The sequence below is a fragment of the Buteo buteo genome, chromosome 2 (genome assembly GCF_964188355.1).
Source record: "Buteo buteo chromosome 2, bButBut1.hap1.1, whole genome shotgun sequence".
In the NCBI taxonomy this organism is placed as follows: Eukaryota; Metazoa; Chordata; class Aves; order Accipitriformes; family Accipitridae; genus Buteo; species Buteo buteo.
Window position 1 is genome coordinate 28,673,939 of NC_134172.1, and position 22,860 is coordinate 28,696,798.

The 22,860-nt window shown below is 43.0% G+C and overlaps 1 protein-coding gene across 1 annotated transcript in view; it reads left to right on the forward strand.

Annotated features, from left to right (window-relative positions):
• The first annotated feature begins 19,236 nt into the window (after positions 1–19,236).
• The window catches only part of SDHAF3 (succinate dehydrogenase complex assembly factor 3), a 42,090-nt gene continuing 38,466 nt past the window's right edge, over positions 19,237–22,860 (forward strand). The window contains exon 1 of the mRNA XM_075049690.1: positions 19,237–19,447. Coding sequence (XP_074905791.1) covers positions 19,286–19,447 — 162 coding nt within the window. The 5' untranslated portion in view covers positions 19,237–19,285. The remainder of the gene's footprint in view (positions 19,448–22,860) is intronic.

A 22,860-nucleotide genomic window follows, 5' to 3' on the forward strand; every position in this document is an offset into this window, starting at 1 on the left:
TACAGCAGACAGGCACTTAGAAAAATTCTTGTCATCAGCTGAAATTTCAGGCAAACTCTTTTGTCTTGTTTGAAGGTTCTACCCATGAACATCGGACACAGTCTGGTCGGTAAGCTTCATTAACACAGTCTTTGCAGCTCACCTTATCTTAGCTGCCTAAAATCCAGGTCTCAAGTCTAGGCCAGCATCCTCAGCCTCCAGTGCTGAGGTGGAGAAAGATGGGAGTGTCTCGAGGAGGGATCACTCTCTCCTAGGAGAGACACCATGGGACAGCTGTGTGGCTACATACCTGACCTATTGCTTCAACTAAGAATACTGTCAATCTCCGGTATTTAGGATGCTAATATAAGCATTGCATGCTGTATGAATTTGACTTGTCAGGAGCACTTTCCAGACCATCTATAATACAGTCTGAGTATTTAGCACTGTAACTGCATGTAATCCAGGAGATCCACTGAGAATCAGCAGATAAAAGTGGTTTCACTCTCTGTGTGCATATGCCATGAGTTTAATGGTTGACTCTTCAAACTCATAGGTAACCAGAGCATCCCCTGGCATGGCTGCCACTCCAAGCACTATGGACGGGTATTCAAACACAGGGACAAGTGTAGTCCCAAGAGAAGCTGAAGTCAGAGTGCTCCAAACAGAAGCGATACCACTCCTTTTTAATAATGAAGGTAATTAAGCCTCAGACACCATAGTGAAGGTCATGGCAAATTCATCACCATTAGCAAATCAAGTCAAAAGTGTTTTGGAGTCAGGCTGCTCCCATTGGTGCCAGAGGGCTTCCCCAGAAGCCAAGTCAGGTCAGCACGGAGCCTTTGCAAATTCTCAGCTTACCGTGATGTTCTCTAGCTTAGTCGTTGGATGGGGCAGGGATAGGAGCCACCAGCTGGAGTTTTGTGTTTGTGCGCTGCAGCAGATGAGGCTGGCTGCTTGTTCTTGCAGCATGCTATTTCACCCTTTGCTATGTCCTCTGCAGCACTTGGCTTTAAAGAGGACTTTTAGAAGTGTTTAGAGAGAGTTTTAGTTTTGAGGTAGCTTAGCAAAGCCTATGTTGCAGACTTAAGGTAAATGCAAAGTATTACAAAAGCTTGGGAGGGCAGTGTTTTACTCAGCTAGCCAGTTCACCTCCCTGGTGGGTTGGCCCCGGCCAGCAGCTAAGCACCCACGCTGCCGGTTGCTCACTTCCCCTACCCAGTGGGACGGTGGGAGAAATAGGAAGAGCAAAAGCAAGAAAACTCCTGGGTTAAGATGAAGGCAGTTTAATAGGTGAAGGAAAGAGGAAAAAACAGCAAGGCAAAGCAAAGGCAACGACCCACCACTTCCCAGAGGCAGACCGATGCCCAGCCAGTTGGTGAACATAGGCCACCTTGGAAGCCAGCTCCCCACCCCTCCTTCTTCTGCCTCAAGTTTTGGTGCTGAGCATGACCTTACATGGTAGGGAGGTGAACAGCTGCAAAATACAGATCCTTCCTGAAAGAGTGTGGGAATTTCTAGGCACTTGTAACCATTGCAAGGTAGAAAAAAAATAGATGCAGGGATAGATTTTTCCTACCTGTGATGACTCAAGGGTCCTTTGTTTAGGATGGTATTACAGACATGGGGATGTGGGTTTATTTAAGGAGTATAACTGGATGAGAAGTGTTTTGTCTTTCCTTCTCTCAAAAGAGAAATGACTGTTTATTTAAGCAAACAATGCAATGAACATTCCTATTCCATTTCAGAAGAAACCTGGAATTCTGACTACTTAAAAACCACTTTCTGCAACACAAAGCACCATTCCGCTCACAGAGATATTTATAGAGGAAATTAGCACAACTTCTTGATAAATCTGTTGGATTAAAAAGTGATGCGGCTGGCAAACGCCGTTTCCCTTTTAAGCTGTTTGAGCATTTCTGTCATAACAAACATTGTCCCCAAATTGTGGCACCCTTTCCTCTCACAAATTTTTGAGTGGTGCTGGAACACACTCTGATATGATTCCCTTTCATTTCTGACACCGTTATGTCATTTTATGGATTTGCGCTGACAGCATTTCATTTCGACATCATTATAGCATCTCAACTGACTTTCCACACTGAGCACACCAAGAGAGTTTTGTGATGATACTATGCTAAGAACAGTTAGAATGCAAAATAACCCTGTTGAAGAGTAATTATTATGCATGAACATGATCAGGTTTTCTTGCTTAGATTTTCTGCTGTTGCAAAGTTTGATAATTTCTTTCTTTTAAAAATGGCCAAGAGATTCAAGGTACAGGTGAATCTACCCCAAGGCTGGAGGATGCAGAGCCTGGTGGGTGCACAGCCTGCCGTTATGGCTAGCAAAGGTGGGCACAGCACTCACCAGGAGTCAGTCCATCGTCTTCGCCCTCAGAAGTCAATTGCCTGAGCTGGGGCAGTGAGGTGCCCAGGAGCCTCAGCTCCCATCCCAGGCAGCAGAAGGAATCAAAGGGGGTTTGATCTGTCAGTGTTAGACCTGTCTCTTAAGACGTGATGAGATTTTGCTGGGACGTGGTGGTCCCAACTGCAGCAGGAGCCTAGAGAAGTGAATTAGCGTCCCTGCCTAACTTTTAGGCAGTCAAAGTTAGGAGAACCTAGTGGCACCCACAGGGGTACAGAAAGGCAACTGGAGAAAAATACCATGGTAGAAAACACCAAAACCCCTGAAACACCCCAGCACATCTCTTTTTATGCCTCTCAGTGCTATGTCTTATAGATTCATGGCTGTGCAAGCCAGGGTGTGCAGGGAGTGAGCTGCCTCTGTGGTGTGCGGAGGAGTCCCAGGTGACAAGTCAAAGCCAGGTGCTTCTCTGAGGCCTCTGTGATAAGGGGGAATTGATCCCACCGGAGATGCTCTTGCAGTGACATCCACGCAGGCCAGCAGCGCGGCCACCCCAGGATCGCATGTCTCCCTGTCTACTGCAGGGGGTGGCTCTGGTTCCCTGAACTCTGCTGCAAAACCTCCAACTGAACCTGACTCTTCCCATGCTCAGATCTGCTCTAAGCAAGGAAGGATACTCAAGCTTATGTACAATTACATTAAAAGTTAAAGAATATTAATTTAGTGGCAGCTCAAATACAGAAAACCTTGGATTTATCAACATGTACAAGACTCAAAAACTCTTCATTCATTTCCCTTACAGAAGTGTGTTCTAACACAGGCCCTAATTACATCAACCAATATATATGTTTTTTTTAATTGGAACATTTGTGTTGGTGAGGATATCCAAGGCATGCTTAGGAAGTGAGATAGGTCAGTATTTTTACTGTCATTTTAAAATCAGTGATCGTCTCCCTTAGCTACTGCATTTGGTACAACAAGTAGAGTCAGTCATTTCTTCATGATCATTTGCAGGCGTGGGAATTTTCTAGTCTCTGTTGTATGTAAGTGCCTTACTAACCTTGATAACATTTTTCCTCAGGTGAAACAAGATAATGAATAGCATTACCTCCCCTGTTTGAGATGGAAAAATGAGACAGAGGAGACTTGCTGGAGTCCAGATTAAAGTCAGTTCTTTGGGCTCCTACATCCATCCCACCAGCATACACGCCACTGTCTCCACCTCTGTGTGCATGTCCTCAGGCAGACAGAAAACCAGGGCCTATTTTCTTCTCCTTTACATTTTGTGTATGTTTGACAGTGTCACACTGTAATGAAGTAGTAGGTTGCCTGAAAACAGTGTGTAGAAAAGTAGAAAACTTCCTGATGTGCTTTTAGTCAGTTAAATCCTCAGTTAAATGTGCCAGCGAGCCCTGGCTGCAAGGGACAGGGAGCAGGAATGAGAGGAATCAGATGGGGAAGCACTGATCTGGGAATACAGCTCAAGACAGTGGCTGCATGTTTCTTATTTTATATTTACGGCTCAGCCGATGTAGATCAAAAAAGTTACCTGAGGGCAATTCCGATGAGAAATGCCAGGTAAGTGTGAAAGTCTGGAAGCAGAGCACTGGGAGCTCAGCAGCCCAAGCCCAGCCTCAGCAGACATTCCTCTACCTGCTTTGGAGAGCGAGCAGCAGTAGGATGTATGACATGAGTGTGGAGTTGTGTGAGGGAAACGGGCATGTCACCTGTAGCCGGACTCATATAAGGCTTATATTTTGTCACACAATTATTTTTTTTTTGTAAGGGATGACATTGGCATATTATTAAAGACACGTTCTATGCTGTGGATGGCTTCTGTATTTGCAAGTGAGTTGATCTGTAGAACAGCAGGTGATGCTGCTGTGATCCTTAAACATGCCCCATGCATCTTACAGCCCAGAGGAAACCACTGCAGTACCTATGGGCCCCCACTGAGCATCCTTCTGCTCATCTGGTAGAAAGGTTTGGTGGTCTAGATGGCCAAATGGGTCCTCAGTTACAGGGCCTCTCTGCCTACAGCACATGTCTCGTATCTGAACTTGGAAACAGCCACAGTTGCCATCCATGGTTGTGAATGCCCCATCGCTGGAAGTGTTCAATGTCAGGTTGGAGAGGGCTCTGAGCAGCCTGGTCTAGTGAAAGATGTCCCTGCCAATAGCAAGGAGTTGGAGGTGATGACCTTTAAAGGTCTCTTCCAACCCAAACCATTCTGTGATTGCTCCCAGTGCAAAAGTCTCCCAGGCCAGAAAGGGGTTTTGGTGTTTCCGTGAGCAAGCAAGAGGACAAGCCACTGTCCTCATAGCTCCCATAGGCATTGCGAGCGAAGAATGTCATTTATCACAGCATCACCTCAGGTTATTCCTGAGCTACTTAAGCTTGAGCAGAGACATACTCATGGGATGGAGCTTGTCCTTGCAAATCCAAGCCCGCGCCTTTCAGCTGCCTCACCCCAACACAGATGTGCTGCGCCCAGCCTCCAGAAAACCTGATTCATGGCTTCATCCACGGCCCATTGCCAGCAAGCAAAAGATTTCCATTGACTTCACTCAGTTTTGTGGCCGGCCCCTGGGACTCAAAACACATTGCAGAAGGCCAGTTCTCTCCTGAATCTGTCAAGGGTCTCCTGTGTTGTTAGAGCCAGCGGAGCCTCGCTGGTTGCTGCCAGTGAGGAATTTGGCCCTACGTGCCATTTCTGGCACAGAAGTCGCAAGCTGACTTCACCCTCTGTTCATCTTGTGCTACTTCTTTAGCTTGAGAAATGAGCTGCAATTGAGAATGTAGCTTTTTAGGTATCAAAGCCCATTTACATTCATTAAGTTTATGAAATGATGGTTAAAAATAAAACCTAAAATGATGTATCTTGAGTTTTTGCTGATAAAAAATATGTTAGACTTTCTGGAAAACCCTACCTCTGGGATGACTGCCAAGTGTTTGCTTCTCTATTGCTACCATATTTTGACCTCAAATGGACCTTTCTAATTACATCACAAATATTATTGTATCATGCAAATTAGGAAGCTGTTAACATAGTCCAGGATAAAATAGCTGAAAAATAACAGGCTGCAGCCACTTTTCATTACACTCTGAAGGTCTAAAAAGTTTGGAAGTATAAATCCTCAGTTTTGCCTCTTCGAGTATTGAAGAGCAGATTACCTCACAGCAAAGCAAGCTAGTTACTTAAAGAAGCTGGCTAATCCACGAGACATTATTTCTGTCCTCTTCTGTTGGCATCTTTTGTAATAGTTTATTAACAATGATTTGTGTCCTGTTGAGTAAGCTGTGTTTGTATAACACCATTGGCACTATATTAGCTGAGACCAAGGGTATTCTGGCTAGTTAGTCACAGCTATCAAATGCTTGGAACTTAATTTTCACTCTTCCATGACTAAGCATCTTTAACAAATATTTTGCTGCAGGGTAGAAAAAGTCCTAAATAGTCAACAGCATTGTTTGCAGGACTGGATATGCATTTGCAGCCAGATGAGTATGTTTGATGTGCTCTTGCGGTGGAAACACAATGACATCTACTGGCCAATGCAGATGGCTGTAGAAGTGTTTGCAGGAGGATTCTATGCAGAAAACAGTGCAGATTCGACTCTGTGAGGAAAGGGGAAGTCATCTGTCTGAAAGGCGGGATGATAAATCAGAAGAACATCTGCAGATATCTCAAGTAATACAATGGAAATTGCAAAACTGAAAATACAAGGTATTTTACTTATGTACCACTTGTTTATTGTTTGTTGAAAAACAAACAAGCAAAACACTGGCCAAATCCTATGATGGTGCAAAGCTTCCCTATTGTCTTCAGGAGTGGCTGCCAGATGAAAAAAGGAGTTAAAGCAACTTACGTTGGGTGCAACCAGCTGAAATCCACAAACAAGAACCAAAATGCACAAACATGCCTCCTCTGCTCTTGAAAAAGAGATACATGTAAGCAGGGGTTTCTGATAAACGACACAGTCCTGATTTCTGCACCGCACTGCTATTAGTGCATTTTTCTCTTAACATGATGCAATCTCTGTAAGTCTTCTGCAGAAAATTATACCTAATCAACCCCAAATGCACGGCGCTCTAGCAGTAAGGTACTTCTCTTGCAAATAGTTTTATTAAAAATAAATAAAGGAGGCAATCAAAACATGTCTGTTTCTGAAGATGTGAATGCTAACGATAGCAAAGAGAATAAATTTCCTACCAGCTAACACTTCTGGTGTTCAAAGTGTATCATTTTGAAATCCCTTGTCTTCCATCAGCTCTGCTCCTATAACTTTTAGTTCTGTTGCCTCAACAAGATGATGCAGTTCAGGGGAACAAGCACCTTTGAAAATCATCATACTTGATTTCTAAAATACAAGCAAATCAATCCAGAGCTGAGGGATACAGCATGGACTAGATCCAGTCCAGGGTTGTACAGGCTTCTAGATGGTGAGAAGAAAATCTAGGCTGTCCAAAAAGGGCCAATATTGTGCATGGAAGCAAGAGCAGCAAATATGAACAATGTGTTGATATAAAGCTCTGCATTAAAGGCAGTCACCCTAATCCATGGAGACCTGACTACCGATGTGCGTTGATTTTAGTGGGAGTCAAGAACGTGCTCAAAGTGAAGCATCATCCTGTAGGGCTCTGTTTATACTATAAGCGAGGGTCCAAAGCTCTGTACAATTTTGTATGTTACTCTCTCACTTAGATTTCATCCCTTAGAGAGCAGAAGAGGGAATGTGAGCAAAGGGGTAGGGAATTGACCCTAATGTCACAACCCCACTGCTCAACAATGGGCTTTTCACAGTGCTGTTTGCAAGGAAGAAAAGAAAAGGGGATGGGGTGGGGGGGAGAGGGAGGACACAGGAGGAGAAAAGGCAGAACATAGAAAAGAAAAAAATGGTAAGGTGTTACTAGTTCAGTCTGTGATTATACCGATCTAAAAATGGTCTTCCTCATAGCAATAAAACAGAAATCAGTGATAAAAATGATCTGACAGTCAAAATATTACAGAAAGTTCTTACCAGACCATATACAGCAGATGTATCCATCTGTATATCGAATTTAGACATGCCCCGCAGGAGATGCAGGGACGCTACCAATGGGACAGCTGTAGGCTGGATTTCCCTCCTCAAATAATTTCAGAGCGTCAGAATTGGCATTTGATTCCTGACTGGCAGCATTCAGGATACAGGACAAAACAGGAATGTGTGTATCTGCGAAGCTGCTTGTTTGGATATCACATCCTGGGTTTTGGTTCTGAATAGTTATATTGTATTCAGAAAAAAAAAATCAAGAGCAAGAAAATGTCTTCCATATTTTCTGATATGTGTAACTTCTTTAAATAGAGCTATTATGGGATGTGGACTTTCATGTTAAACACAGTTACACCTAATAATGAATAAAAAATAAATCAGATGCAGATTTCCAGGCTGCTGTCCCATGTTACCATGCCATCCATGACTTCTGCAAGTGGTCATGTATGTTAGTGATTTTCTTACTGCAGTAACTAAACAAGATGAAGCCTGAAAACTATAAGCGTGACACTTGTGTCCCTGTTTCGTGCTAATATAAACCCTCTGCCTTTTATGCTGGCAGGTGGGTGCACATGTGTATGTGTCCACGGGTGTGTTCCACAATAACTCTGGGTAATAAACACTCTGCGGAGTCCTCCTAGTTATTCTCTTCTCTCATTTGACTGACTTACGTTTTCCATGTACTTGGTTACGCAGGAACTGTTAAAAAAAATATTTGTTCAGATAATAAAGGGTGGGTTTTTTTTCATCCAAACCCCCAAAATCTGCTGAGTCTCTTGACCAGCAAGAAAACAGTCAGTGGTAACCTTTGCTCCCCCTCCGAAAAGCATTGCATTGCCTGGGTTGTTTGTTTAAAGGGACACCGTGACGTCAAACTGAGACCTAAAGATAGTAATTGTAAACACATTTTTTTTTAACAAACTGAAGACTCATAGACATATTTCTATGTTTATCATTTCCAGTGGATACAGGAGATTTTGGTGTATCTTTATTACAAATAAACATCTTCCACTCAGCCAATGCATCCCAGACAATGCAGCCTTATGCTTGTGCATGGGAGTCAGGGAGAGAAAATGATGAGAAACTAATTACTTAAACCTGAAATGAATCAACCCATTTTGTTTGTCTGAGTTGGGAGAATGAGGAAATACAGAGAGGCAGTTAAATACTTGAAAAATATTCATAAAGTCTCAGAAAATAAAGGTGGGAGGGTTAAGCACCTTGGTTAAAAACACAGATGGAACAACATTTGTCCTCAGGTGTGCCAGATCACTGCTACAGCCGGTTGAACAGTGGGGAGGGGCCTTTTACATAATTTTCTGTTTTCTTGTTTTCAATACAGAGGTCTGCTTGCATATGTGGATGTATAAAGATGTATATTCTTCACATACATGTGTAGAGATGAATCAGAGAGCTTTGCATGCAGAGCTGCAGTCTCCATCCGGACACACTTCAGGAGCAAGCTGGCGTTATTCACCTTTGGGTGCTCACTTTGAGACATCCTGGAAGAACCTGCTTTTCGGAAGCAGAGCCTGTGCCATCCTTAGGACACTTAATTCAGACACTAGAAGTGGTGAACACTTTGTTTCCAGCCCTAGAGCATCGTCTGCCAAGCCAAAAGACAGAACTCCTCTGGGACACACAAAACCGGACATGGGAAATCCCAGGGTGAGGGGTGAAGCCAGGAGAGGGAGGTGAGGCTGCTGAGGCTGCTCTGCTCTCGCCTTGACCTCTTGTTGGCCCTGGGTAAATCTCTTCATTTTCTTTAGCAAGCAGGCAAAAAGGAGACACTTACCCACTGAGGAAGGGATGATTACTAGGTAGTGAATGAGCAAACTGTGGAATGGGTAAACAGCATAGCCATGTTAATTATTCATAGCAGTTTTCAGTCCTCATCTCCTTTTAAACATGCTTTTTTGCCCTGTGGCAACATTCAGCTGCCTTCCTCTGGTCCTGCAGTGTGGTGCAGTGCTGAGATTTGACTTACCACCGCCTGGAGGTGAGATGGATGGAATACAAAACTTCTATTTTGCTAAATGACCAAACACAAATAGCCATCTTTGATCCTTTCCTATCCTTCTCCACCCTGAAAAGACCAACCAGAGAACAGAAGAGGATGCATATAAAATATCCTTAAACTTGTGAGCATCTCCTGGTTGGTGGTGTTCATACGACTTTTGAATGTTTCAGCATATCTTTAGTTCTCTTTGATTCTTCTGAGGTTATATGGGTGGTTACTGGCAGAATTACACAAATACAGTCTTCACAGCTCAGCAATCCTTGGATCCAGATTTGGAGTTCAATGTGGGTGGCATAGGAGTAAATGCCAATAAGAAGGCTAGGACAGGGTTGTTACAAAAACTAAATGACTCAGTATAGAGCCTTTGCAAGCTGCAATTAAAGAGCCAGAAGAATATTTTGTAACTACTAAACTGTAAGGGGGAAACCTCATTTTTTTGTAATGCTGTTTTATTTTCCCTCTTTAATGAATGCTTAAATTTTGCCTTAAGACATATTTCTGTTACTCAACATCAATCAGAGACAATCAGTATCTTTCAAGTCTTTTGCTGCTAGGGGCATTTGCAACTCTGCTGCGGGAACATCTTTCAGTTCATTTTAGGGTTAAGATTTCAAACCTCAATAACTGCATGTTCCCTTTGTCAAAAGAGCCTCTGCAGTGTATATAGAAAGATTTTACTAAACTTCCCATAGACTTTACATTGGTTTTGTATGGGTAACTTATCATACGATGATGAGGTATTGTCCAAAAAGTTTTAAGTAAAAGCTGTCACATTGACACAGTGTGAATTAATACAAAGTTGTGCAAACCTCAAAGATAGTATGAGCTATTGGCTAAAGCACTGAACTGAGACCCAGGAATGTCTTAAGTTATTGTCCCGTCTCTGCCACTGTCTTACTGAATGCTGGCTTTGCAGGATGTCTCAGTTTCTCAAGTTTCCCATCTGTTGAATGAGGATGTAGTACTCACAGGCAGTCTCGATGTAGCTGAAGGCACATTTTGAAATGCGAGCATGCAAAGCAATCGGTGAGTGTCAAGTACACATGTACAGGGTACAGTTTATATTGTGGGAAGTACTGGGATGAGTTACCAGAAAGAAAAAAAAAGTCACCATATTAAAAACCTTAAAAAATCTGATTACAAAGTAAAACAGGGAAATATGTTTTTGGTACATTACTTCAGACCGCTACAATAACAAAACGGTTTTGTGTGCACTCATGCATGTGTGTGTGTGTATGAGCATACATATGTGTGCTTGGAGGGGCATGGGGGTGTATGTATATGTATATACATTTATATAAAAATATGTATATGCATATATATGCACACACTACTGGTGTGGCATATCTGTGGCATACCTATTAGTTTTCTTCTACAACAGCACGTGTATCATACAGACAATAGCTGAGCAGGAATTGAAAGCATTTACTGGCAAGAAAAGTGATTTGTGTTCTAGAATCAGAAAAGCAATTTTTGACTTTGTTTTACTCTTTTCCTAATCAATCAGTAGTGTTAAATATTTCTAAACTGTCTATTTACCAAATTTCAGTAATGTCATTCAGTAAGCTCAAGAGCTGAGCTCAGGATCAGACCAATATATACACCTATTGGATGAGATTCATACCTCCAGATTTTGCTGAGCTGTTCATGAAAAAACAAGAATCAAAAATTGCTATAAGCAGTTCCACAGAGAGGGAGGAATGACCCCAAATTTGCCCTGCGAACTGTCCTGCAATCATTGTCACAACTGAGTTTTCAAGACAATCATCATATCCCAGTGGATTTCAGAGCATATTAAATGCAGTCCTTCCTTGGAAGGCTGAAAAGAATGAGCATTATCTGAAGACCTGCTAGACCAACTGACTTCAGACCTGCATGGATAATGTTGCCCCTGGCTCTGATGAGGTATAACAATTTTCAAAACATGTCAGAGATGCCTGTGGATTTTAGAGCACTTTGAAATCCAGGTCTTAAATGAGAGATTTTGCTCCCAGGGCATAACTTTGAAAACAGAGTGCAGGAAGACAGTAAATGAGTCACAGCAAAGCCCTCTGGAAGCTGTGAAGAGCACAATTTTGATATATGAAGCTGAACAACAGAATGGATAGAATTCTTGTCCTTTTGAAGAATTTCAGGCTCATGAAGCATGAGATGTATGCTTGTGCTCCTCCATGCATAAAAAATAAAAAATGATCCCTTGAACATAGTAAGACTTGCCAGATATTAATGCTGGGATATTTTTTAAAGTTGGGCTTCATTTTGGGTATCCATTTCTTAAACAACCTGATATTTGAAATACAGACTGTACCCTATCAGCTGTCCTACAGAATGCTGTTTGCACTATAAGCTCCAGAAGTACATCATTGCACCATTAAACACTTTGCTTTCAAGACTCGTTGTCAAGGATTTTAAAATATAAATTATTTTTTCTACGCCATTAGTTAATATAAAAATGTTATAATTTATATATGGTGAAAAAAACCAAACTAGGAGAATAAACAACGCTATTGTACTTTGTAGTTGCTATCTCCAATCAGTGGAAAGTCTCCAACTTTTTTCTTTGAAGGGATTGTGACCATCCTACTATCTAACATGGTAGACTGAAACAGTTGATGATTTTTTTCCTACAGCTTGCTTTTGCAGTTGAAGGGCTTTGTGCTTTCTATAGCACCTGGAGCTACTACTGCTCCATAGCATACAAGAACAAATTATCATTCAACATCTCAGTGTAAAATCAAAGCTCAAAGAAGTAAAAAAACAAATGCCACTTTCACAAACCAGTGAGGAGTTAGTGATTGCTAACTTACTTGTTTTTCATTCGAAAAAATCTTCCTGTGGCACCTTGTAAATAACTTTTATTTTGGTTTAGGAGAAGTGCAAAGCCATAATTCACAAAGCAAACAGCAATAAACTCATTATTAAAACCCATATTTCACAGATGTGATCATTTCAATACTAAGAAATGCAGCATGTCTTTTGATCGCTACCGATCCTGCCTTCAGGTGGTTTGGGAAGGGGGCGGAGGGTGGAATTGATGAACAGTGATAGCGCTGTTGGATGAAACGGGTTTAAGGAACCTCGAGTATTTATGTTAAAGCTGCCTTTTTTCATGTGGTATCCTATAGTTCCATCCTGAATCTCAACCATTAATACATGATGTAATATCAAGAAACCACAAAGGAAAATCCTGACTACCAAGAAATGTAACCCCAAATATTACCAGATCCAGTGAATAATAAACCCAGGATGAGTAACCATCCAGATACTCCCCAGCCTGCAGTGGGGTGCTGAATTTCAGGGTAGGAACACAACAAACAGACACGAACAGTTACAGAGCTACACAGTTTCATGTTGGATTTATTTTCCTGATTGATTACAACATCAGAAACTGAATAGGGACAAGAGATGCCTATCCAGTGCTTCACATCAAGGGTGATGCCAAGTGTTTTAATGCAAGGCCAGTTAAGTATTCCAGTACCTGGCCAGTATGTTAAATTGTCCTGGACAGACTGGATGCATTCAGAGGGCTATCAAAGGGCCAGGAAGAGCCTGAGATGGGAAATTGCTTTGCTGATAGCATATTGTTTATGCCAAAATGATGAATGATGTTGGATTACGCATGCTTCATTTTAAAGAGCAGACAATGATCTGGATTTGTGAAATGCTAACACTTTTATAGCAAAGCCTCGAACCTGAAAACCCATAGCCTCTGAGGAAGGTAAAAGGAGAAATCCAAGCATCCTCAAAGGATGATAAAATTAATCTTTGGCTTCAAATTTCGTGGCTCAGCTCCGATTTCTGCTGTGAAGCGTGCAGCACAGTCTGGGTGCTTGAGCTGCATGTCCTGTGATCAGTGTAGTCAACTGCTTCGTTTCTCTCCCAGTGGGAGGGTATGGACTCTCATACTGGTATGACCCATAGGGCTCATGCTTCACTTGTGGCATGTCCTCTGTCAGCTATATATCTTAAAAGAACGAGAAGGGATTTCCAATTGATCTGTGATTGGTTTACTCAGTGGAGGGAGGGAGGGAGGGAGGGAGGGAGGAAGAGAAAGCATAGTCTTCTTCCCAGTCCCCTTTGCCACAGTACTACTGCCAAAACTGAAGCAGCCACACAGAGAGCTGAGGAAACTTTTAAAACTTAATTAGGGAAGAAAGCAAACAAAATAATACTATAGTGTGTTTACTTAGAGCTGCAATGCTGCCAGAGAAACCACATAGCTTGCATTTGTAAGCTATGCTTTTCATATAAAACATATTTAATTAAAACAGGAGACAGGACAACAAGCTTTCTTCTAACTTTGTTTAAACACATGTTTATGTTGTGTTTTAAATTCCCTTTGGGTTAATGTGAAGCTGGGCTAAAATCTTAGAAGTGATGTAGCCTAGCTAGTTTTGTTCCCCGAGTTTAGACTTTGGGGCCCAACGGCGCGTTGCCTGGAGCTCCCAGGATCCATGGACGCTGTTGTTCAGAAGCAGCTCACTTGTGCTCCCCTCCTGATGCTCTGAGGCTGAGCTATGGTTTTCCATTCACACACATATGGTCTTTTCTGCAGCTTTTTAAAATATTATTTCGTTTGGCCATCTTCTCCCTTGTTATGTTTTCCCCCTCTGTTACAACCATCAACATAACAATTTCTGTGCTCTTTTTGTGTTCTTCTGGAAGGAATTTTAATGGATTTGTGGAAGCATCTTTGCATGGCTTTAAGTTTTACAATGACTAAGTAGACCAGGAAAACAAAGCTTACCCATGAATGGAGCACACTTTATACTATATTTGAAATAACAAAACATGTTCTTTCAAACTGTACTTGTGTGAATTAACAGAAGTATATTGCATCCTTTACAGAATTTTAATGCGGTTGAACAGAACAGCACATGGCAGAGTAACCAAGTGGATTAGTAGTGTATTTACCAAGAAGATTGTTCATAAAAGGAGAAGACACACAGTGATTCTAAATATTGACATTTTCAGTTTCTGTTTGAATTTTCAAAAGTAGAAAAATTGTTTTGTAATATAGGCTACCTTTTGGGTGTTTTCTCTGAATGTTGAAAACAGTAATAGCTCAAGGACAAAAAAAGATTTCCAGCTCACAGCCTGATTTGGCACCACTGCCTATAAATGAAGGTGGAGGATTTTTCCCCTAAAAATATCTTGCCCGTCTTTACATTGAGTTTTGATGCTCTTTAATTTTTCTAGCCAAAATTTTAATTTCGGATCAGTTCACTGAGTTGAACTCTTTTAGAAAATTTCAGCTGAACAGTAGGTGTTTCTGAAAATGAGATTAAACCCTCATAGGTTCTTCACAATCCTTCTTTCTTTCACAGCCACTTACCTGAGAAATGCTGGTGCCTCTGTGCTTTGAAGTCTGGCACTGGACTAGGGAGAGGAGAGTTGCAGAGAGGAAGGTGGGGACACGGTGAGGAGGAGGATCCACGTATAAGCCTGCCACTCCTCCAGCATAAAGCTGCCTGCATTTGGCTTGCTGCAAAGCTCTGCTCACACATGTTCAAGCATAAACTTGATAGAGTTTGGCAGCTAAATTCTCTGAAGATTTTCAATGCACTTGGCATCTTTCAAGACTGCAGGAGGCAAGCAGAGCTTCCTCAGGAATTGCTTCTTTTGTCTGTCAAAAAAATCTGTTTTGGATGATACAGATCATATGCTTCAGATGAAAGAACAAGAAATCCTGCAATGAATGAACAGCTCAAGCATAAGCTGAACCAAAGCAGAACTTCCTTTTAATGTCCAAAACCTATCAACGCGCCAAGCATGCAATTGACTGAAGTCCAGAAACAGCTGGCTGACTCTTCCTTCCAAACTTGTCACATACTGTATTTATTTCATAAGAAATACTTTCTATTATTTGGTTTCATCCTACTATGAGAGGCATACATGAGTACCTGAAGCCATCCTGATGAGTTATACCAATCAGCATTTATTATGGCATCTTTTTTCCTCACTGAAATGGCGCTTTTGAATGAAAACCATCTGTCCTGCTCTCACTGTTCTGTCCTGCTGACCAGCCTGGGGCACACCAAGCATAGCCTGTGTGAAGAACACTGCTTTCACCTGGGCCAGACATGGACAGGCCGCTGTCTCTGCAGCCAGCAGCAAACATGGCTGGTATCTTCATCAGCCTGTGTTCGCCCAAGCCCTGGGGAAAAAGCCGGTCCATTTTTTAACAGCATCCGTGTATAATAATTTGCACGTCCAACTGTTTGGTGGGTTTTGAAGCAGACTGTCCCATGCTAGGACTGGTTTTGCTCCTGTTGAATCAAGGACAAAGCTCTACTCCACTTCGATAGAGGCAGAAGCATCCTGTGAATCTCTAGTTACCCATAGCTTTTCCTAAGTCATTTATGAAACTACTCATTTTGCAGTTGTTTCCCACAAAGAAGGTATAATTCTGCATTGTTATAGTTTACGAGGCACACTGGAAGATGCCACAAAATATTTAGCAGGCAATTTGTGCCATCATAACAGATCTTTGGCTTGGCTTCTGAATCAGAAATGGCTACCTCCGTCTGGAATACCATGCAAAAAGGAACTGTCTTGAACCTATTTGAATATTTAGGGAGTTTATTAATACTTTCATTTCATAGTTCACAGAACTATTCATAGTTCTGAAGTATGGGATGCAATTTTGTTGTGATCTCTACAGTGGAAAAATAGGAAACATGGGACAGGACCACATGCTCTTTTTTTTTTAATAGCAGGAAATCAGACTGTACTTTAACATTTACCCACAGTTTAGAGAAGAAAATTGCAGATTTTCCTGTTTTTTTAACAGATGACAATACAATTTGGCTTCTTCAGGACTACCAATGGCTCTGGAAAGGAATAGCATGTCATTGCATTCTATATTTAATCATTAATTTTGATTCACAAAAAGAACTCCTCTCAGGATGCTCTTGATAATTTTAAAAATTACAGCAATTATAACAGCTCAATAAATACTTCAGCTTCATCTTCTTTAGTCAACACATTACCGATAAAAGAAAAAAATAAACATGGAAATGTTCCTCCAGTCTTTCTACATTTGGAGTTAGGACTGTAGCAAACAACAGGGCTACTCTGGCAGATTCACAGGGTCAAAATCTGTCTTCTACTTTTTATTGATTTGCTGCTAGCTCAGAAGGATGGCTAAGCAGCTAGAGCACTTTGCATCTATGCTTTACCACAGATTTCTAGTGTATCCTTGAAAAAAGGCTGAGATGCTACTCACACAGTCCCAGCCATGTAAATAATTATTTCATATATCAGCTAAGCCACTCTGCCTGGCTTTGTGCTGTCCTATGGCAGAGCTGATGCTGCCTCTCCAGATCCAAAGGCACTATGGAGTATGATGGTACAGGGGTACTCTGGTATCTTTGTAGGATCCACTCCGACTTTAGCATAACTAGCACTGAGCCAGTGCTCAAAAGCCCAGTTGGATACAGAAGAATCCTTTATGGGGTATCTAAATCACATATACCCCAGTACATCCTTCTATTGACAGCTGAAAAGTAGGGATTAATTGCCTCCACTTGCCCAAAAGGGGTGGGATGAATCCCTCTCCTGAGGTACCTCTTTCTTTGGTGTAAGCTGAGAGGCACTCCCAGGCCACGGAGAACCAGCAGCAGCAGCACAGATGCCCCAGTGCCCCGCACAGAAGCAGTGCTGCCTGGAAGCATGGGCAGGTGTCTGCAAGAGGCAAGCAGAGGAGTTGCACTCATGCACTTTAGCTAAAATCGTGTCTGGACTCAAGCCGTGGCATAGATACTTTGACTACTGATGATCGAGAGGTCATTATATGGAAATAAGACCTCTAATATCTTATTATATCTTAACGAGTTCTGATGGAGAGTCCTTTTGTGCCCATACACACTGGATATGGCGTTCAACTGCCTCTGCAGCCTCTCCACATTCCCTGATAGTGCAGAGGCCTTTGAGGACTTTGGGATATAAAAATTGTTAATGGGCAAAGGCTGACAACTTAGCCTGTTATCAAACAGCCTGCTGAGCCTACAGCTCTATCTTCTGCTCCATGGGGAATTTACTGGCAAATTCCTTGCTCCTCCAGCAGCGCCTAGGGAAGGTGCAAGGAGGAGGCTCAAGAGCTGCAGCTGAAGCAGTCCAGAGGTGCACTGATGTTGCAGGAATCGTCCTCTTCTGCCAGGCAGGAACCACCTGCCCCAGAGGATGGGCAAAATGGCTTTTGGTCTCTGTAGACAGAAAGATAAGGTGTAAAAAATGTTGAAGGTTACAGAGCTGACTGACGCATCCTGAGCATTTAAGCCACAAAGCAAGTGCCCAGTAGAGGGCTTAAGCAGGCCACTAAGGGAACAGGACTTCTAAAAAAACCCATAGTAGGGATACAGCAAGGAGAAAGCTGTTAACATTAAGTACGGTAGTCATTATATTCAAAAGATTTAAATAAATTCTGTAAATGAATGCACCCTCAGATAATTCAGTGGAATTGCATCACCACAAATAAAATGGATAAAGCAAATTAGTTTTTTAACTTCAGTCTTTTAAAGATTTGAACATATTGAAGGACACAGGGGTAGACAAAATGCATAAAGTCCAAAAATCCTTCCCCAAAGAAACATCTGCAGAACATACAGTTTGAAAATATAGCAAAACCAATCAATTTGAGGATCAGGCCTCCCCTGCCGTCCGCCCACCCTGAGAGCATCACAGGCATGAAGAGACCTGGAAACTGCCAGTAAGAAAAAGTGAAACTATAACTGTTTTCTTTTATTTCGATAACTTTTGTGTTACTGGGAACTTCAGTATTCCAACACTGAAGTCTTTGGGAGAATAAATAAACATCAAGAAATGGTAGTGAGCAAAATAGTCTGTAGTTTGCTCTTCCCTCTGTTGCTCACATATAATGACTTGGGCTTTTCAGGATGCAGTACATTTTTGTTATCAGTATCCTGGGGAAGCTTAATGCTCCCTGGGCCTATAGAAATGTTTCTTTTTTGTTTTGAAGCATCAGTGATTTGACTGGCCGGAAGGAACTTAACAGGCACCCGTGATGAGGCAGGACTTTTGCTACTGCTGCCACCGCCTGATTTTAAGACTCTTTGCTTTTTTCAAAATATCCATGACTGTTGACATTTGAAGATTTTTCCATGTGGGTGGGTAGGATGTGATGTCAAACAGCTGAAAAACCTTTAGGCAGAGCTGGGGACTTGCAGCTGGGGCTGTAGGTGGGAGGTAACAGAAAGCGGAGGCTCGGTGGTAACAACGACCTGGTGGCACAAAGCCCCCAGCAGGCCCACGGAGGCAGTAAGATTTCTTACTGCATCTTGTGTCTCAGCCATGCTTAAAAATGCAGATAAATCAAGTTTAAGTGTATGAAGCTTGGTTTTAGTGGACTAATTCATTCGTGCCAAATTCCACCCAGGTATAAAGTGCACAGTTTGTTCTTCTGGTGGTGAAAACGGAGCTAAAAATTAACGTTTTTTTTTTATTTTTACCGTGATCCCTGCCATCCGCACGCACCCTTTTGAAACAATGCGGATTGCTCATTCATCCTCCACCTTCTTTAAAAGTAGTATTTGCAACTGAATTTCTCGGCACCGTTCTAAGCACCGTGCAGATGAACACGGTGCAGACGAATTTTCCGCAGAAAGCGGTCTCCGAGTTCGTTCGGCATGATTTCCTGACGTATAAAGCAGAGCTTTAGTTTCAAGACGCGCTGATACTCTGCGTGCAGTCACTGAATCGGCAACCGCCACGCTCCGCCCGCCGCCAGAAGAGCCCCGGCCCGGCCCGACCCGACCCGACCGGCCGTAAGACCCCCGGCCCGGCCCGGCCTTCCCCGGTCCGGCCTTGCCCGCCCCGGCGCTCCCTCGCCCCGCCCCCGGTGCGGCCGCCTCAGGGCTCCGCCGCCATGCCGGGCGGTGCGCGGGGCCTGTACCGGCGGATCCTGCTGCTGCACCGGGCGCTGCCGGCCGCCCTGCGGGCTCTGGGGGACCGCTACGTGAAGGAGGAGTTCAGGAAGCACAAGGCCGCCGGGCCCGCCGAGGCCCAGCGCTTCCTGCGGGAATGGGAGGCAAGTGCCCGCCGCCCCGCGGGGGTCTGGCGGGGGGGGGGAGGCCGCCTCCCGAGCCGCCGGCCCGCCGGGCGGCTCCGAGCCTGGCCCTCGCTGCCGGCGGGCGCCGCGCCGCCGCCGCCGCCCGCCTCCCGCCTCCCCCGGCCGGCAGCGGGCGAGGCCCAGGCGCCCGCCTCGCTACGGGGGGACCGGCCTCTCGCAGGGCGCCCTTCAGGCGGCGGCCGGAGCCTCGCTCGCCCTCTCGGTTACCTGTGGCTGCGGCCCCGGCAGCAGCAGCCCGCTGGGCTCGGCGTTGTTGAAGGACGCGTGTCACGGACAGGGGGGTGGAAAACGCGCCTTCGCCGCGCACTGCCGCCGAGGGGCCGGTGGCTGCGGGTTCGTGTGCTCGGCCCGGGTTCCCCCTGCACGCTCCCCTGAAGGGCAGCTCGCTGCAGGGGTACAAAATCCCCTGGATTCGGCGTCTCTGGGCAGGCGGTCTCTTACGGGTCTCGTTTCCTCGCCTCGTCTATGCGCGATTGTAATAACTGTGCACGCACGAGTGTATGTGACAGAATGACTACAATTACATAATTAGCTATATAGACACGTATAAAATATCTACGTGAAATGTTCTGTATAATTTATAATAATACGTTATATAAATGTGCATATATAGATTTAACTACATATGTAGCTAATTGTATAATTACAATAAGCTAAATACATAGGTGTAAATAGCTTCCCCATGAACTTGTATTTAGTTTTTGAGTGACAAGTTTTTCAGGGTGTTTCCTAAGGAAACAAGTCTTAGGTGAACATTGCTTCTCTGCTCCCCCCCCCCCCCCCGCCCTGAACTCGGTGGCTGGTTTCACCAGCGACAGAAAAGCAGATGGATCACAAGTGGTTCGGATGTAACAAGTTTCAGGAGCAGCAGAGGAGGGAGGCTTTTGAGGTGCTTTCCCCACGTGCCTGAACTCCAGCAGATGCTAGCATATTAACAGACCCCCAAAAATCCACATGGCAGGCAAATGTTACAGACACGTTGCAGAGGAAAAACGTCAATTAAAGCAGGAAAACAACTGCAAGAGACAGATCTACAGACAAGCTTCCCGTTAATTTTCGTGCTCGTTGAACTACTGGTTTGATAATATTTTTGAATCTCAAAACTATTTTCCTTTCTGTGGAAGAAAATTGTATTCTGCTCTGCCCTGGAAGCTGGTTAGCATAGGTAGTGCCCAGTCTTTCCCTGTCTACCAGCAGAAGGGTAAGGGGGGGAGATCTGACCCTTCCCTTCTACCCGCTGTGGCTGAAATCTTGGGGGTAAAGCAGCTCTGTTATCCTTGTGCTAGGGCATCAGGAGCCAGGAGGGAGAACACTGTCTGGTATTCTCTTCAGACCAAAGGGATAAGTGTATTTTAATTGCCTCTTGCCAACTGATAGATCCTGAAATTGGGAAAGTTTGTATCTACCTCTCAAATGCCTGATACTGTTGTAATTCTCAGTTGCCATTTGCTCCATATTGCCAAGATGTTTCTGCATCGCTGCTTCCAATTTTAACATGAACTAAAAAGACAAGTTGCAGGTTGCTATTTTCAGTGCTAAAATCTTCCTTCAAGTAGTTTTAGAAAAGGAAGAAAATGTTTACACTTAAATATGTTTAGCCATTTCTGTGAAGTAAACAGATAGTGAAAATGTTTCTTGGTTTTAAAATGTTTTAAAAGTAGATTATAGGGAAAACTGGGAAAAAAATTAGACTACAAGGAACAGAAGTTGAATTTTGAAGCCTGACATTTAGTGCTATTAGCTATGACATGCTCAAGGAAAGGAAACTAGTAACCGTTTTGAGTGTGAGCATATAAAAAACTTTGCAAGTATGTCTGTCTTCTAACAAGATGCTGGGAGATATTAGCACATAGTTAATGTGGGTCTTCTCATCTTTGATTTTTGTTTTGTTCAGGGATTTTTTTTGCCTCAAATGATAATCTGTTTCAAGGGTGGAATTTAAATCAGACTCTGACATTTTTGGCCTGTGGGACTCACTCTGCATCTTACACTATGCTGTGGTTCCCAGTCCCTTGAAGACTTGGTAACTGAGGAAGGTGGACTGCAGACAACTTGGATTAGGTAACAGAGAAAGATGCTCTAATTCATTTTGGAGTCCTCTTTGCACCCTTTCTGGGCAGCAGGACACTTTTAATCAGAAATAGGCTGGAGGGTCTAGAGTGGTTCTTGCAGAACACACCAGTGTACCTGCGAAGCCCCCAGTTCTTGAAGGGTGTATGAACCACACAGTTGGCAATGCGCGAAGCTGTGATGTGCTACTTCACATGCATGAACCGTAACTATACTTCTTGCCTCCAGGGTCAACCCACCACATTAACAAAACAAAACCAAACCAAACGAAGCAAACAAAAAGCCCCTTCAAACAAATCACTACAACATTAATACAAAGTGATGTTCATATTCCCTATTAAGTTTTAGCCATTTTGGAGGGAAAAATGCAAAGTTACAGCTCTGTTAACAGTATTTTGACATGTTGCATGTGTCAAGCACTTTTCTTCCCAATTTGCTTGCTCATTAAGGTACGCGTATACCTTGCTGTATGCACTTTAGTAGTTGTTGGTATTCAACTTCCATCTGGAAAAGTCCTTTCCTCATGTCTTCTGTTGCATGCAGGGTGTCTGGTACAGAGTGGTATGATGTCTCATGGTACAGAAAAATAGTATTCATAATTTTATATTAAAATAGTATATCTTAATGTATATTCACCAGAGGGCAAAGATTATGGGTATTATGATTGCATTGATGTTTCTTGACTTGGAATAAGAACTTCAATATGAAGTGTAATCTTAATAAGCCACCCCATATGCTTTTTGAATGAAAATTTCCAAGGATGACTTATTTTAACATGAAACTACTTGACTTTTGTTAAAACTCTTAAGGCTTTTTTTGGATAGTCAGACCTTCTGTGTGTGCTTGAATATACTAGCTCATAGTCTGTGTTTGTGGTATGGTTTCTTGTCCTCCAGTTTAATTTGTATTTGCTAATTGTTTAGTTAACTGGCCTGGCATTTTAATTGCTTTATGGTTGTACGAAATGATTTTTTTTCCCCCTTGGTATTTAAATCATGCTGATTCAAGGGAACTGGGCATATTGATTGTTTGTCAGAGAAAAGCTGAACAAATACCCTTTATTTCTTGTGAAACATGGTGAAAAACCTGTAGGATTTTGCTGTTAAAAGCATTAAAAAGAACTATTAAAGGAAGCTTAATTTTACAGGGCATTCAAGCAACCGTAGCTTCTAATATTGCCGTCATTCTTTGATATTAGGTTCTGTTCTGTGGCTTTTGGGAAGAACCCAAATCTCAGTGCAGGACCTGAATACTCAGCCTAATTCTCAAACAGGGGTACAGGCATTTTGAATATCCTTATA